This window comes from Sciurus carolinensis, chromosome 6 (genome assembly GCF_902686445.1).
Source record: "Sciurus carolinensis chromosome 6, mSciCar1.2, whole genome shotgun sequence".
NCBI classification, from domain to species: domain Eukaryota; kingdom Metazoa; phylum Chordata; class Mammalia; order Rodentia; family Sciuridae; genus Sciurus; species Sciurus carolinensis.
In genome coordinates this window covers 12243372-12261767 of record NC_062218.1, presented here as the reverse complement: position 1 = coordinate 12261767, position 18396 = coordinate 12243372, and the positions used below count along the sequence as shown (strand labels likewise).

The 18396-nt window shown below is 41.0% G+C and overlaps 1 protein-coding gene across 4 annotated transcripts in view; it reads right to left on the bottom strand.

Annotated features, from left to right (window-relative positions):
• Window positions 1-18396, bottom strand: part of Trio (trio Rho guanine nucleotide exchange factor) — a 322610-nt gene that overhangs the window by 204276 nt on the left and 99938 nt on the right. For all 4 annotated transcript variants that reach the window (XM_047555755.1, XM_047555754.1, XM_047555752.1 and 1 more), the window contains exon 2: window positions 1941-2015. In XM_047555755.1, the coding sequence (XP_047411711.1) occupies window positions 1941-2015 (75 nt within the window). The remainder of the gene's footprint in view (window positions 1-1940; window positions 2016-18396) is intronic.

The window sequence follows — 18396 nt, the reverse complement described above, 5'->3', positions numbered from 1 at the left end:
TTTTAAATTTTGTGATTTTTCTCCCCTCTTCCTTTCCAACACAAGATAACAACGAGTCAAAGACAATCAGCAATGAACTCATGTAACACACCTGGACCATTCTGGTCACGACGCAGGAAACGCCACAGAAGTGTGGCAGCACCTACTGACTGCGCCTCGCTCCGCAGCTGGCACAAGCCCTCCCATCTCCCCTGTTTTAAAACTGTTCTGTACTAACTTGTGGTAACGGCAAAACGTCTCTCCCCACCAAAGATATCCAACTTTAACCCTGCAGAATTTAAAGTTTCATTACAGATTTATGACAAACTCAGGAAGACTGCTGGTTTTAATTCTTCGATTAGTTAAAAGATAGTTTTAGTTGTGACATTAAAAAATGCCACCTGATAATAAATTCATTATTTACTGTCTAATAAGAGAATGAACACAAACAAAGTCCACCAATCTTAACTGCCCTGCTCTCTATATCTGTTCATACCTGCATGCTTAAGGAAAGAAGATAAAACAACATGGATCTCAAAACCCAGGACACAGAGCAGGAGGGAATCTCATCCCAGACCCTGACTTTCATCAGTACACTAAACAGACAAACTTGTGGAACTGGCTTTCTTTAAGCCTTCTGCACTGGTGCCTCTAAGATTTCCAAGTAGAGTCCTTTAGTTACACTAACTAAAAATTCTGTTAACTTCAGAATCAAAGCTCATAAAGCTGGCACGTGTCCGTATGCAGTGTGTCCATAGTGACTAGAAAAGAGCAAATGAATGCTATTTTTAAAACTCAGTGTATTATAAGCCAGGAGTTCATTTATTTATTTTATCATGTACTTCCAACAACTTAGTACCTTCTCCTCATGAACTTCTTGTACTCTTCCATTAACCTTCCAAATGTGTCATGAATTAGATTCACTTCTGCAAAATCATCAGTCTTTAAGTAGGGGCCAAGAACTACCGCTGGGCATGAAGCAAAGCAAGATTGGCAAAAACACCATAGGAAGCTTTATCCTAAATATATACCAGAACCACATTCCCAAAGGACACCCAAAACAAATAAAAACAGCCTGCAGTGTTATAAATTAAAAACTGAATTGTGTTCAAGAAGATACACTGGATCAGCACTATACCTGTTTGAGAAAGATAAAAATGAATCAAGGAAAGGTTTCCAGGAAAACTGCCCAGGAACACATGACACCGTACAAATTTACTCCCTGCTAAAACAGAGCAGAAAGATCTTGCAAACCTTTGCTCTGTAACATGAGAACTAGTGCCCAAAAGGTGCATACCCAATAGCTGTTCTGCACATGTCACAGGTAAAGCCCAAGGAGAGCATCAAAAAGGGCTAAACCCTGACTTTTGTGTGCAGAGGGGAGGGCAGTCAGGTGACTGGCAGTCCATGTCTGTCCAGTTTGCTTCCACATTCCCAAAGTCAGGGAAATGGAGGACAGCTGGTAGAGATCACCAGGACTTTATGGTTCATGATGAACATTCTAGTCACTCCAGGTACAGAGTCCAGAAGAGGAGATCTCAAGGACTAGTGGTTTTCCTTACCCTCCAGAAGAGGAGGTAACACACAGCCACAGAAACAAGATACTGAGCTAAGACTCTGAGACACATCTACACATACCACAGTCCTACCACTTTGCTGAGATGATCAATTTCTAAACTTCAGTTGGCTTGCTTACTACGTGGGACAAAGCAGCCAAGCATTTGCTGAATGACAGACATATTTTGGTCAATATTGTTCCCAGACTTACGATGTACCTGCTAGCTAAAGAAAATGGCTTGGGCATTAATTTCTCAGGAAAATGCTACAAGAATAAAGCAGTTAAAAAGCAACGAAAATGCCAATTGGTTTATATGCTGTGGCAGGTGAGCTAGTTTAGTATGTCAAACTCTGATAACATGGCAATTTAGTCAAATATAGCAGATTAGAAAGTTAGACTTTACCTGAAAGATAAGCGACTTTTTCTTTCAGAATTGGCAAAACATCCATAGCTTTCATTTCATCATTTTTTCGAAACCCTGAAATATACAAAGAGAAAATACGGTTACTGGGAGTGACACTTAATACCCACTGCACTCAATATCAGTGCTATAGTTTTCTTCACACCCATTAGCTAAGAGCCACCATCATATGGGAACAGCAAATTCTATGGAAAACAGGCTATGTATGATCACAGTATTTTTTTCTATTTTAATGTGGAGTGATGATCTGAACACATATCCAAAGACCGGTGTCCCAAAGGACTCTGGGCCATTTCTAGCAATAAAAATTTGGTCCCCAAAAGACAGGATATGAAATCAGTCTAGATTATTTACCAAATCTTCATTTTAATCTTGTAGATTAGATACTGGCAAAGAAAACAGCAGCAATGCTTTGTAAAACCTGCTATCTGTGGCATGCTAAACTCTCTAGGGGGAGCTCAATGTCTCTTCTGCTCAGACTTTTAGAGACGGGTTAAAAATAAGCCCTGGCCTGGCAAGAGAAAGGGGTTATAAATAGTGGAGGACTGGCCACCACTGCCTCTTGCCTCTCCCCTTCCAGCTTTCTGGGTCGTGCCCCCGTGGAGGAACTCCAGGGGCTAATATGGTAAGGTGGACCAGTGGCGCTGCTCCAGCTTCTAAGGTGGTCAAGGTCCCTATTTTCACTAAAACCCAACTCTTCCTCTACCCCTCAATATCTAAGAAGGGCAGGTGGAAATTCTGTAGAAAAGAAGCACGCACCAGCCAAGACAAAATCATCTAAACAGAAGGAATTCTTGCAGACCAAACACGTTCAGCCAGCTCACCAGAGCAAAAGTCTACTTTGAAATTTGGGGTAAAAATGTTCATATTCATAATTATGACTTAAATATTGAATTGACGATCTCTAACAGATGTAATCTTGACTCAGGGATGCTCGTCAAATTAGTCATTATCATTGTTACTAGCAGAAAAATCCCTAGAAAAAAGACTGCTTCACCATCCCCACTTTTGTTTGTGCCAAATAGTACAAGAAAAGCATCCAAAACGTTAGGATGGTATCGCAACCATTACAAAATATCAACTTGGAATTAGAAAGCAAGAAAAGAAATAAGTGTAAATGATTCCACTTCTGGTGAGCTAATGGGACCAGTGCCGACACTGGTAACATCTATAAATCACGACTCTCTCAAGGCACTAGAGGATGAAAAGCAGGGAGATGCGCTTGGGAAGAGGGAGTAGCACTGATATTCTTATTTTTATTAGGGCTGTTAGTTGAGGGCAGAGTGCTGTTGAAGACTTAGGTGCCGTTCAAACAAGAACCAGGATATATTCATAGCTATCTTAGCAACTGAAACAGAGAGGAGAAATCTTGGAAAAGGGAAAGAGGGGTCCCAAATTCAAAGTATCAACTTGGCCCAAATCTCAAGTTTTCCACTGAGCCTCACATGCATGGATGGGGTAAGTTCCAAGTGGCCCTGCTAAGGATTAAAGATTTGAACAGACATTTGAGTTGCTACCTATTGCAGAAGAGATAGTCTGCAGTTTGGGTCCAAATCAGTTGCCTACTAAAGCAAGCAAAAAACAATAAAATCAGCAGAATCCAGTCTCTACCACACATCATTCATAGGTGCAAGGAATATATAAATTAGTATTTTATCTTCTGATTTGTTTTAATTTTTATTTTTTACATGCTAGTAGAATGCATTTATGCATTTTGATAAATTATACATAAATAAGAGTATAATTTCTCATGTCTTCTGAATTTTTAAGGAAATGTGCCTGTCCATAGAATATTTGCTTGTGCACAAAGAACCCAGTTTATAGGATTTAGTGATGACACTGTCCATCACCACAGGCTTTGCTGCAAGCACATTCTGCTGGGGACCCTGAGGTTCTGAGTGAGCTGAATGGCACTACTGAGCCAGTTATGGACAGGCTCAACACAAACCTCGGGCCTCCAGATCACCAGGCCATTTTCCTTTCTGACGCACTATAGCTTGTGCTGGCAACACACCAAGTTTCTAAAACAACAGATATTTACCTAAGACAAAACATCTGAACCAAGAGTCATGCAATTTCACCTTCAGGTTCCTTCAAAACTTTTAAGTGCATGCAATCTAGTTTCAACAATTCCCTATCAGTCTTTGTAATTCATGCAAGGCATCTACAAAGGCTAACTGTGCCTAGAATCATTGGTGGACACCAATTACACTGGGAAAAATGAAAAAGGGAAATAGTTCCAATGACATCGTTAAAAGAGGTTTACAATAACCATACAACAAGGCAGATTATGAAGTTTCCTAAGTAGCACAAGGTGGGGGCCTACACAATGAGGAGGCAGATCACATAACAGGTAAACTACGGCTGTACATCCCAACCTACAGGTGCGTGGTAAGAGGATTCCCCTTCCACTGCTCAGGTAAGAGAATGCGTGCATGCTTCCTGCAATTCCCACCAACTTGTCTCCACATGCCATGACAAAGAACAGTGCCACTGCCGACTACAGTCTTGGTCTCTATGCTACAGAAACAGAGCTCCACTTGTCAGTCACACAACCCCTCTCAAGAACGTCCTCATCCAGAGGCGGACACACCAACAAAGGGCTAACTGCCTTGAGTCACCATTCCACAGCACTCCTGACAATTACTGCTGACTTTCTGGACCACATCTATTTACTTGCCAATGATGGAATGGGTGACAGCAGTCAGCTGTGCTACATTCCAGGCTACACACGGAAAGAATATTATATTGATTTTGAAAACAGGCACACACACACACAAAAAAAAAACAATAAAAATCTCCACTTCCTATGCCCTTTATTAGCCAGAGACTCACTCCCATGTGATCTTTAGTTTCTCAGACCTGCAGTTACTTCAGCCTATCAATCCTCAATTTCCCCTTCAAATTACATAAGACTCAAAGTCCTTCCAGGAGAGGAAAAGCACGTGAGCCCACAGAGGGTTGATGTGGAAAGGTGCTGCACCCCCACTGGGATACACGCATGCCCACACCCAGGCTGCAATATGCACTCTTGCCAGGCTCCTGTGATACTTTTGTAGGATGTGTCACAGAAAGGAAGATGTGAATCTTATTAAAACAGTCAAGTGAAGCTTCTAGAACAGAGAAGAAAATAGAGGAAACACAAAGCCACACAAAGAAATTAAGTCTGTAATTACTATGGTGGTCACCTAAAATTATGTTGATCTCATGCCCATTTTTAAAGAATACATTCATAAGAAAATGACTGAGGAAGCATGTATAAATACTAAAACCATTAAAGATATCACGGAGCTTTCAATGAAAAGCAGGAGGAACCCAACCATGGAAGTTCCTCAGATCAAAAAGGCAGGTTCTGTTCCATGCCCTGGAGAGGTATTTATGAAAAGTATCTTGCTATTAAAAAAAGTTTTCAAACATTAAAAACAAATGGCTTCTATACTATTCTAGTGGTTCTAGAGAACACCACAAAAAAGACTCAGCTCCTAAGGTTTTCTTGACTCCTATACTAAAGAGCAGGGACAATTCACAATAGTCAATTTATGGAATCCACCCAGATGCCCGTCAATAGATGGATGAATCAAGAAATTGTGGAATATATACACAATGGAGTTTTATTCAGCCATAAAGATTGATGGCACTTGCTAGTAAATGGATGGAAATGGAGAACATCATGCTAAGTGAAATAGCCAGGTTCAGAAAATCAAGAGTTCCCAAATGTTTTCTCTCTTTGTGGAAGCTAGAGCAAAATAGGGAAATAAAGGTGGTGGGGAGAGGACTGGATATCACAAATACATGGGAAAGGTCAGTGGAGGAGGAGAAGGAGAATGAGGGAGGAAGGGAGCAAAAGGGAAGAAATATGGAATGAATTTAACAAAATCATATTAAATGCATATGTAAATGTACCAAAGGGAATTTCATCTTCATGTATATGTAGAAAGCATCAATCAAAAATAAATAAATAAACAAGCAAAAGGAAGATCAGTAGAGTAGAGGAGGGAGAATAGGGGGAGGGAAGAGGGAAGAAGGGGGAAGGGAACTGAAATCAAATCCTTACATGTATGATTTTGTCAAAATGAACCGCCTAACTACTTTGTATAATCATAATGCTCTAACGAAAAAAAAAAATCTATCTGTGGTCCCGAAAACTTACTGAATAGCAGCAAATATTTGCTGCACTTGATGACTGTTCCCTGGAAGCACACATGTACTTCCCAGGGTCCCAGAGGTTAAGGAACAGCAAATACTATTTTGGAGAGAGATTTCTGAGGTCTCAAACCTTATCTCTATGCCAGAGACCAGGAGTCAGCAACATTGTTACTTAGTCTATGTGCCACCAAGGGGGTTTGCTGATGCCACTATAGATGGAAAGGGATGCCACAAAGAAAAATTTGGTAAAATTAGAAGGGAATGGAGAAAGAGAGAAGAGCAACAACTTAAAATGCTCAGGATAATTAACCTGCAGGTAAAATGGTCAAAATCAGGGGGCATTTACTTGAACCTACTCTTGGAATTAGATATTTTAAGTTACCAAGAACCCATAGTAAAGTGGGCAGAAAAACAAGACTGGATTTTTATAACAATTCTTGTCATAAACTAAAGTACATTTCACTGTCTGAAATAAAGCCGCCAATGTGGATTTTAATGAAATGCTAGCTCCAGGGGATAGTGAGCCCAACACGGGATGGAGTTCACACAGACTTCTGTGTAGGAGCAGAAGATGTTTCCCAGGGGAGTCCAAAAGAGGTAGGCGACAACTGTTCTTTTGAACATATTCTATAAGGAATATGTTCAGAATGTTTCTGTGATGATGCCTGCCTCTACTCTAAAGACTTTACACTAGTATTTCCTGAATACTACTGGGGAAAACCAGTTTGCATTAAAATTCCTATTTCACATCTGTTATTAAAAATAAATATGTAGGTATGCTAGGTGATTTTCTTTCTGGTTTCAAATCAACACACACACACACACACACACACACACACACACACACAGAACTTGTCCCTAAAACAATTAAATTTGAATATTTAAGAACACCTCAACCCCAAGATTCAACATGACGTTATTTGTCAAAATGGATTCTGTTACATCTCTTAAATTGCTCTTTGGACCAGTAGCATGTCACACTGAGAATATCAAGTTCATGCTCTGAAATCTCTATTCTTAAAATGATAAACATTATGTTGTCCATGAAACAGAGAGTGGTTTTTTTTTCGTCTCTAAATCAACCAATTTGCCAGAAGACAAGTCTGTCTTGTTCCCTGCTATATCTCAGATGCCTAAGACAGGGTCAGGGGTGCTCAATAAATGTGGGACAACTAGATAAAAGATGAAAAAACAAAGGAATGAATCAAAGAACAAATCAACTTCTCCAACGCCATGTCCCTGAATCCCCAAAAAGTACCTTAACACTCCTTAGCACTTTCTATATTTAGTTTATGAAATACAAGCTCTGTTGTAGTTTAGACTTCAACCACAGTGTGATTTACATTTACAAGAAGGAATATTAATCTCTCTGCCCTAAGCGGAAATATTCTACAAATTATCATCCAACAACAGAAAATCTTTCAGTTGGTCTGGAATAAATGATCTAACACCCCACTGGTCAAATCAATTACTCATTTTTTTACCCTGAGACCCTGCAAGAAGGAGCTACATTGTTCCTGTTGACAAATACCTTTTTAAGATAGTCACTGAGGACCTGAATCTCAGTTACTTGGTCACTTGTATGGTATTAAACACCAAATAAATACAAAAAGAAAATTACCCTCTCCTTGGTAATTTTTTAATTTAAAAAGAAAAAAAATACAAAGGAAATATTTTCAGAATTACCAAAAGCTTTTATGCGGCACACTACCAACAATATTTTATACATAAGTGGCAAGAAAAAATTAAGATGAAATAAATCAAATGAGTTAAAACATAAATCAAATTTAAAAATTTAAAAACTAAAACAGTTGGTGTTTGCTTAAATCCCCATATTTCCCAGAACTAATGGCAGATTCTTATAATTTGAAATTTCATATAAACCTCAAATTAAGTGGATATTTTCCCCAGTAAAATCAGTTTTAGGGGGAAAAAACCAAACAAACCAACAGTCATATCCTGGCCATTCAAGCTGCTGAGCACACTGAGCTAGTGCCTGGCTCTGGGCTTCGGGCCCACCTGAAGCCATCCAGCCCACACAGCGAACTGCGCTCCTCCCTTTCCAGAGAGCTCGTCTGCCTACCAGCTTTTCCACTTTAGTATTTACTAAACGGGAAAAGTGTTCGAATCAAAGACTGAAAAACCCTATACTTATAAAAACTCAGGTTGTAGCAGTAATAAAAATGTGTTAATAAATAAAGCATTATTTTGAAACGCCAGCAACAAAATTACACAGTACACTGGTAGCTTCTTATTAGTACAGAGTCTTGGTGGTAATTACCGAAATTTACTCATTAATTAATTCAGAGGAAACTTCCCCACTCACTACTGAACACAAAGAGCAGGGTGATAAATCTCTGATCAGAAGCCCGGCACCGCCCTCGCCCCGCATGCGCATGCGGGTGTGCAGAGGCAGGTGACGTCACTCTCTCAGGCAGGCCACTTCACTGCAGAGCCTGCAGGATTATGCTCAGTGCAGGGAGGCACAATGTTTGCACTAAGGAGGGTTTTGGTTATGCAAACATCCAGACTAGTGGTGCATAAGAAGGAAGCATTTTAACTAACCTGGATCCTCTATGAGAGTGTCTGAGCAAGAAAAGAAGCAAGGTTATAAAATCAAGGGAGTTAACTGTTATTTTTACTCCATCTATATAAAAAACTCAATGCTTATATTTTTTATATAAATATATAATCAAAATTCACTTTTCAAAATGTATATGAAATAAATTCTTAAGGAATGCAGAATGTTCACAAACTGCTACACAAGAACATGGATGGGGTTTTATAATGTAGCATTAGAATTTTTACTTAATTCTTAGGCTTATAATGACCATTGAATTGATTAATTTATCCCTCTACATAATTTTAGAAACACAACATCATATGTTTAAGAAGTTTGATTCAAGGGAGTTAAGGGGAATTTCAGCTTAAAATAACTCTGGCTTTTAATGTTGTACACACAAAATATCAAGGACAAGCTAAAATAACTAAAAAGACCATAACAAGGGATACGAATAGGAAAAGAGGAACTCAAGCTGTCACTATTTGCTGATGACATGATTCTCTATTTAGAAGATCCAAAAAAAACTCCTCCAGAAAACTTCTAAACCTCATAAATGAATTCAGCAGGATATAAAATCAACACACATAAATCTAAAGCATTTTTATACATAAGTGATGAAACATCTGAAAGGGAAATGAGGAAAACAACTCCATTCGTAATAGCCTCAAAAAAAAAAAAAAAAAACTTGGGAATCAATCTAACCAAAGAGGTGAAAGATCTCTACAATGAAAATTACAAAACAATTAAGAAAGGAATTGAGGAAGACCTTAGAAGATGGAAAGATCTCTCATGTTCTTGGATAGGCAGAATTAATATTATCAAAATTGCCAAACTTACAAAGGCACTATACAGATTTAAGGCAATTCCAATAAAAATCCCTATGACATTTCTCATAGAAACGGAAAAAGCAGTCATGAAATTCATCTGGAAGAACAAAAGACCCAGAATAGCCAAAGCAATCCTGAGCAGGAAGAATGATGCAGGAGGTATCACAATACCAGACCTTAAACTCTACTACAGAGCCATAGTAACAAAAACGGCATGGTACTGACATCAAAATAGACAGGTAGATCAAAGGTACAGGATAGAAAACACGGAGACATACCCACATAAGTACAGTAACCTCATACTAGACAAAGTCGCCAAAAACTTACAATGGAGAAGATACCCTGTTCAATAAATGGTGCTGGGAAAACTGGGAATCCATATGCAGTAAAATGAAATTAAACCCCTATCTCTCACCCTGTACAAAACTCAACTCAAAATGGATCAAGGATCTAGGAATTAGACCTGATACTCCTGAATCTCCATCACGTTGGCTTAGGACCAGACTTCCTTAACAAGACCCCCATAATGCAAGAAATCAAAGCAAGAATCAATAAATGGGATAGATTCAAACTAAAAAGTTTTTTTCTCAGCACAGGAAACAATAATGTGAAAAGAACCTACAGAGTGGGAGAAAATCTTTTCCACACACACTTCATACAGAGCACTCATCTCCAAAGTTTATAAAGAACTTAAAAAGCTTTACACCCAAAATACAAAGAACCCAATCAATAAACGGGCTAAGGAAATGGGCAGACACTTCACAGAAGATGATATACAGGTGATCAACAAATACAGGAAAAGGGCTCATCATCCCTAGTAATTAGAGAAATGCAAATTAAAACCACCCTAAGATTTCATCTAACTCCAATCAGAATGGCTATTATCAAGAACACAAGCAATAAAAAGTGTTGGCGTGGATGTGGGGAAAAAGGCACACTCGTACATTGCTGGTGGAGTTGCAAATTGGTGCAGCCACTCTAAAAAGCAGTTTGGAGATTCCTCAGAAAACTTGGAATGGACCCACCATTTGACCCAGCTATCCCATCCTTGGTTTATACCCAAAGGACTTAAAATCAGCATACTACAGTGATGCAGCCACACCAATGTTCACAGCAGCTCAATTCACAATAGCTAGATTGTGGAACCAACCTAGATGCTAATGACCTCCAATTGACGAATGGATAAAGAAACTGGTTTGTATACACAATGGAATGTTACTCAGCCATAAAGAATAAAATTACAGCACTTGCTGGTAAATGGTTGAAGTTGCAAAATATCATGCTAAGTGAAATAGGTCAAGTCCCAAAACACCAAAGGCTGAATGTTTTCTCTGATAAGTGCATTAACAACATGTGATGAGGGGGGGGTGATGGGGGGAAGAGAAGAATGAAGGAACTTTGGATGGTATAGAGGAAAAAGGGGTGGGAGAGGGTGGGATGGAAAAACAGTAGAACGAAACAGACAGTATTGCCCTATATATATGTATGATTACATGAATGGTGTGAATCTACATCCTGCACCTGCACAACCATAGAAATGAAAAGTTGTGCTCCATTTGTGTACAATGAATCAAAATGTGTCTGTAAAAATAAAAAATATTTTAATTAAAAAAAATTAAAAGACCATAAGAAAAAACACTATTGAATATATCTTCACGTAAATGAAACAATCTAGAATTTTTAAAGTATTATTTTGTTGTAGATGGACACAACACCTTTATTTTATTTATTTATTTATTTATTTAAGGTCTGATGTCTTAACTACATTGGAAGGTAATTTAAAAGCATATTTTGTAAACCAACAGAAGAGAATATTTCAGGAGTCAAAAGAGTAGCAGCATTATAAAACTCTACGTTCTTCCAATCTCCTAAATCATAAAAGAATCCCTGCCCAGACATCCCTTCATCTTCACATCCTGAGGGACTAGCACAGAGAAAAATCATTCCCACAGTCGCCTAGTGCCAAACTAAAGAAAGAATTCAGGTGTAGGTGTATGTGTGTTGTACCTTTACAGCCTGCGAGGGGATACCTCTGGGGGAAGTTGCTCAAGGCTGTATTCTGGGACCTCATGCTAACACATAGGCAGAAATCTCTCACAGGTGCGTGTGTGTGCATATAGTTTTGTGAAGCTGACCCACTCCAAAGACTTGCCTTACCTAAGAAGCCTCCCAGGAAAGCTGTGTAGAATTTTAGTTTGTATCAAATGAACCAGAGTGACATAACAGACACAGCTTGATTACTTGTATTAAAAGATCTAATGCACATCAAATCGACAAGATTAACTGCTAAAAGAAACCCTGGTTGAGGTGGGGTTTGTGGCTCAATGGTAGAGTACTTGCCTCGCATGTGTGAGGCCCTGGATTCAACACCCAGCACCACTGGCGGGGGGGAACCCTCTAATCATCGTACCAAATATATTTTAGCACCTCTACCCTTTATCATATAAGAATTGCCACATACATTTTCAAATGCAGAACACAATAATACTCTGTAAAAGGTTTTGGAAGATAGAGCTATAGTTCTACACCTTTTCCTTGCTGCACGTATCTTTTTGATCATTACATAAGGAACAAAGGGGCAGAGAGGAGTTCAACAGTAGAAAAGTGGTATAAACTAGTTGTTTAAAAATTTCCTCTCACTGTACAGAGAATGGACCCGTACAGGGCTGCGGGGGGGGGGGGGGTAGCTTGTGTGTGGAGGGTAATTCAGATCCTTTGCTGAATTCAGTCAGTGTGGAAAAGCAACACACGAGTGGGCAGTTCTGTGGTATAGACATTTGATGTGGAAAATCAGGCCAGGGGGCCGAGAACAGGACCTGCAGAGCCCATGAAGGATTCATACCAAGTGTGGAAGAAACAGCCACAAGCAGGCAAACTGGAGAAGGGCAAGCACTCCAGGCAGGGCGATCAGCCATCAGCAGAGAAATGAAAGCCAGAAACACTCACGGCAGAGCAAACTGTCCATCACTAGACCAGAGGCCCCATAAGGAGGATGGCACTGCATGGCCTCCTGAATATCTAAGCTGGCCCACCCTCACCCTAAACCTGCTCCCCACCGTGTGCGTCCCAGGAATATCCAGCCCCACAAACAGTCCACCCCTTGGCCCACCCAAGTACCTGGCCTTCCCCTGCTCTCCTCCCTCTCTATGCTCCCCACTTCCATGAAATGATGATCCCGCACCACCCACCAGGTCTCCCTCATCTGGGCTCTTCCTGTTATCTCCTAAGCGACATTCATGATTCCCTCTAATCCTGCCCCTCTCCCCAGAACCACGTTTCCACAACCAACATGTCATCAATTTTACCCCCTAAAATTCTTCCATGGCTTCTTGGCATCCTCAGATGAAGTCCAAACTCCCTAACATGGCACAAAGTTCCTTGGGACGTGCCTGCTTGCCCTGCAGCCTCACTGGTTGGCCATCAATAACCATCTCCCCAAGAATCCCAATCATAAACTGGGCACGGTGATAGTCCCAGTGACTTGGGGGGCTGAGGCAGGAGGATGGCAAGTTCAAGGCCAGGCTCAGCAACTTAGTGAGGTTCTGAGTAACTTAGTGAGACCCTGATCTCAAAATAAAATTAAAAAATAAAAAGGACTGGGGATTAACTCAGTGATAAAGAGTGATAAAGCACCCCTGGGGGTTCAATTCCCAGTACCTAATAATAATAATAATAATATCCTAATCATGCCCCCCACCCCTGCTGCCACCAATGAACTTCTATATACACCTGCCGCAAACACCCCTTTCTCTCCCCTGCTCCAACGGAGCCACACAGCCCTTCCTCACCATCCGGGAGTGCCCCACGGATGGATCAGACCCCCATGCTGCACTCCCACACCCGCAAACCCCCATCACACGGCACCGTGAGTATCTCACTCTTCAGGGCCCCCAGGAGCAAGGGAGCTCCTTGAAGGAGGGACCATGCTGTGTCCCTCAGTGTGCCAAGTAGAGTACCAGGGCACAGTGAGAACTCCACGCCCAGACAGTAAAACCCTGAGGTGCGCAGTGTTCCAGCCGTTGGCAATTTCAGGTGGCAAGCTACCATCTGGAGTCCTGAGCGGAGTGCTGGCCACAGCTCTAAAGCAGCCCACCAGCTCACACTCTTTCCAGCTGCTGAAGTGACTGCATTCTTTCTCTGTTTTGAATATTTGGTGACTAGATAGTATATAAAATTCTGTTTGCATATTCTCAATCTGTATTTCAAAGTAGAAAAGGGTTTCACTTTGAGGTTTTTACAACATAAGTGAAAAATTACTTTCTGCCCCCAACACTGCCACCTCCCCCGACTTCTCCAACGGGAAGAGCAGACTGCTTTGGAAGAAGAAAACTGGCCAGCTCCTCGCTGCACCACCGGACAAGCAGAGGGAGCCAGGGCTGCAGGGAGGGGAGGGCTCCGCAGGCCCCGAGCCTGCCTCTCTCTAGGCCGCAGTTCTCCCTGAAAGGCGTTAAGGTCACACAGAAGTGCTCTGATCGTGAGTCTGTAAGTAGACCAGGAAGGACGTCAGCAGCACACAACTCAAACAACTCCACACAACTCAAAACCCACCTTCTTTTTTTCTTTTGTACGTCAGCACAAGGGTGTCTCTAAAGTCTACTGAGTACCCATACGACTGTTTTCTGCCTCATAAACTGAACACAAGTTAAGCCTCTGTGAGAGTCACATGTCACAAATAGTAACACCCCAAAATATCAGCTGGGCTTCGCCCACAACATCTTGACTTACTGGCCATGCGTGACAGGAGCAACACTAAGCAGGGAGGCTAGGCCAGAGCTGTCCAGGTAGTCGATAAACTTCCACAAGACAGAAAGACTCAGTCCCCAAGGCCAAACCCAGATTTGGTTTAAAGTCTGGTTTATAAGGTTCAGGGAAGTGGCTCAGTGGCTCAATGGCAGAGTGCTTGCCTAGCACGTCCAAGGTCCTGGAAAGACTAAGAAAGAAAAAGTAAAATTTGATTTATTCCAGCTTATCTCCCCGTCAATATCCTTAACCCCACCCTTGCCTCCTGCTCAGTATTACATGTTAAAACTTGGATTCTGAATTAGTATTTTCTCCTTCCAGGACAGGTAAGAAGGGGTATCGGGAGGGGCAGGTACAAGTTCTAGTCACCGAAGCCTCAATCCTGCTCAGGAGACATCTCCCAAGCTTCACGGACCTCCTCTCAAATGCTTATCAACCCCTGTTACCCTAAGACACCATGTTGATTAATTTCCCACCTCTGGGGAAATGTAAATCAAGGTTGAAAGTCTTAATAAACTCTCAATTAACTTAAGTGACCAGTAGTTATATCTAATTTAAACAGCATTTAGAATCATTAAATTTGCATATAGATATATAATATCAAAATTTCTCATTATGTATTCCACAAAATGAAGATACTGTAGAGCCAAAAAACTTCAGTTAAATCATTTACCCTTAATAATATCTTAAAAGGTAAATGCTACAAGTACCAGAATTTTAACTGAAGGATTGAAAAGTTACTTCCACTTTAGTATTATGGATTTAATTCTAACATGAAACTCACTAGAAAGATAAATCTTCATAACATCCAAGAATGTGGCAGAGCTTTCTACCAATCACTAGATGAAGCTTTGGATTTGTTTCCAGTCACTTAGTATTTACACACAGTGCTCTCCTAAGCCCTAGAGATCCTCCTGCTAATGCCACCTTGTGATTTTAAGAAGCTGATAATCTAAAACAAAACACATATTAGACCAAATAGTGACCTTACCTATATGTACAAGCCAAGCAAAATCTGATGGACAAATAAATGTCTTGTAAATACATAGTACTGTTATTTATAAAAGATGTAGATAATGTTGTGATTACCGAGACAATCCTTTTAAAGGCATTATTCTTTTCCCTGAAAAACTGTATTGATCACTGGCCCCCCAAATCATTTCTTGACATTCTGACTGGGTTGAAACAGGATTAAAAACACAAAGCAAGAAATGAAGAATATTATAAAGAACATGGTCTAAGATTAATATTGTGGTGTTTTAATCATTAGGAACCCACACTGCTGCTTACAAATCTGCTCTGAGTTACTTAGCTAACCTACTTTGCCTTGACAATTCTGTTCCTTTATTTTTAAAGTGATCTGTGATACATCTAAGGCTGTGAAGTCAGCTGAGTCCTGTCCTTTGGTTGTTTACTGGCCAAAGGGCCAGAGACCCTTGAATAGTGTAAGAAACATAATAGAAGCAATTCTGTTACTATTAAGTAAAGACAACTCAAAAAAAGAAAAAGAAAACATGGCACTCTGTAACTTGATTTTAGGCTTAATACTGAATGTATGCAATCCATTGTGAAGTTTGGTATTTTCTTCCAGATCCTTCACTGGTATAAAAAGATCTGACTTTAAAAACTGCATTAGCCCTAAGGACATGGGGTTAAGTAGTAGCTTGCTGTTCAAGGAGTAGGGTCAGCTCAACTTTGGTCCAGCTGCCTCAAGATCACACCAGCAAAGGCAACCTATGCTTTTAAGCATTCACTGGTTTTGAAGCTTAGTCTTCTTTTGCTCATATTCACTCAGGTGCTGGTGTGCCTTCCTATCCTGTCCTACCCTCATTTCCAAGCAGGGAAGAAAAATTCCCACAAACAGGCCCCTATTATTTACCTTCTTACCGAACTCCTAGTAAAAATTCAAGAAACTACAAAGAGGGATGTGAAAAGTAAAGCATCTGATAATGTAAAAAACACGAAAGGAAGAGAGAAATTCATTTCTATTTCCCACCGACTTCATCTCCTACCTCCTCCTCAAATCCCCTTCTGCATACACAAAAAAGTGAAGGGGCTTTTTCTGATCCTGGGTAAAGTATATTTATTAAGCCAAATAATCCAAATATACTGATGGTGAAACAATTTTTGACATAAAAATGGATTTTCTGTGCACTGACTCAAGTCCCTCTTGAAATTTTTATGCATATTCAGAGATGCCATTGCACAAGGTGAAGAGGCAGTAGCGTCTGAGCAAGCAGGGTAGGAAGAGTGTCTTGGAACAAGTGCAGGGGAGCCTGCTTGAAGGAAATTGCTGCTTGAGGAGCTGCATGAACTTGGGGAAATGACCAGCTTGCCTGTGGTTGTGTCCTCCACTGATCTGCTCTGTGGACATCAGAATTGGGAAATCAAAGCCAGCACAAGCTTGGAGGTGCATGCCACCACTGCCTTGGAACCATTTACTCAGCAGGGCTGCTGACCCCATCAGCTGGGGTGACCCTCAACAGCTTCCACTGAAACAATAGAGTATTATGGTTTGGATGTGAGATGCCCCCCAAAAAGTTCATGTGTGAGACAATTCTAGAAGGTTTAGAGGAAATGACTGGATCATAAAAGCCTACTCCAATCAGTGAATCAAACCCTCTGAAAGGGATTTACTGAGTGTTAAGTGAACGTAGGCAGGGTGTGACAGGAGGAGGTGGGTCCCTAGAGCATGGCCTTGGGGTATAAATTTTGTGCCTGCTGAGTGCAGTCCCCCTCTCTGCTTCCTGGTTATCATGTGAGATACTTCCCTTCACCACACTCTTCTGCCACGACGTCCTGCCTCACCTTGAGCCCCCAGGAATGGAGCCAGCTGTCTATGGACAGAGACTTCTGAATCCATGAGCCCTCAAATAAACTCTTCCTCCTCTACAGCTGGTTTTCACAGCACAACTAATCGAGTTATCACAAAGTTCTGACAGAGCAGCACCAATGGCGTAACTGTCTAGTTCCCCACCCCACCTCAGACAGAGGAGAGGACTGGGATGGCTGAGGCAACCCGGCCATGCAGGGACCACAGGGCCTCCTCCTGCTTGCCACAGGGGTCCAGCAATACATAATGGAGGGGGGATGGTGTCAAACTCTCCTGCAATTTAGACTTCTGTGACTCTGCAAAGCAGAATCTAGCTTCACAGAATGAGAAATTTGCTTTCCTTGTTCTCATCTCCTAATTGCTATGTTACTAAGAGGGTAACAAGTCAATATCTTATGCACCAAAAAGCACAAGGACCATTTTTTCTATATTAAACCCTGTGTGGTTGTGCAGTAGCAATGCCATTAGGATCTGAAATAAGGTGTGGCACCCCCTCACTCCATAGATGTGCTTCTCCAACACAGTCACAGTGCCCCACACAAAGACTTCCACATCACTGCCACAGGTGGTGGCCTCCAGCAGAGATAATACAGGACTACAGGGAGCTGCCTGCCAGCTGCATGCATGGAGGAAATGCCAAGGGGAATACAGGAGCACAGCCCATGAGGCAGGGGAAGCTCTAGGTATCTCGCAGCTTCTTTCCATTACAAGTCCTGAGAATATCATTTAAAGCCAACACTGCCAAAACTCAATTAAGACTGTGTAGTGAGTACTCAAGTGTCCATTTGGGAGCCCAGGTCCTGGAACCAGGCCGCTGGGTGAATGGGGGCAGGGACTCAATCTCTCTAACTTCTTGGATTCCTCACCTGCAAAATGCCTAAAAGAATTAGAACAAAGAAACAGAGTATAAAACACAAATTACCATTATTGCTGTCATCAGTGTCTGAGAAAGGAAGCTTAAACTTGACTGTACAAGTTCGGTACGTGCTTTAAGTAGCTGAACTGAGGGAAATTTGCTTATTTCGCTGTAATTATTGTATTCTATAAAAATAGGAATATTTACTTAAAAAAAAAAAGAATAGGATTGAGAATATACAGTTACTATCAAAAGCCACATACACAAAGAAGACATTTTAAAAATCAACAGTCATTGTAGATTAACCTTGGCAATTTCCTTCTGCTAGGACTGACCATAGATAATTTAAGAAACTAAAAGGCAATTCAAAAGTCAGACCACCTTTTAAGACCTCTCAGCAGTTCATCAGATCCCTGCTGCACTGCCCCTCCCACGTGCACTGGAGCATTCTCAGGGTCCTGCTTACCCTGATC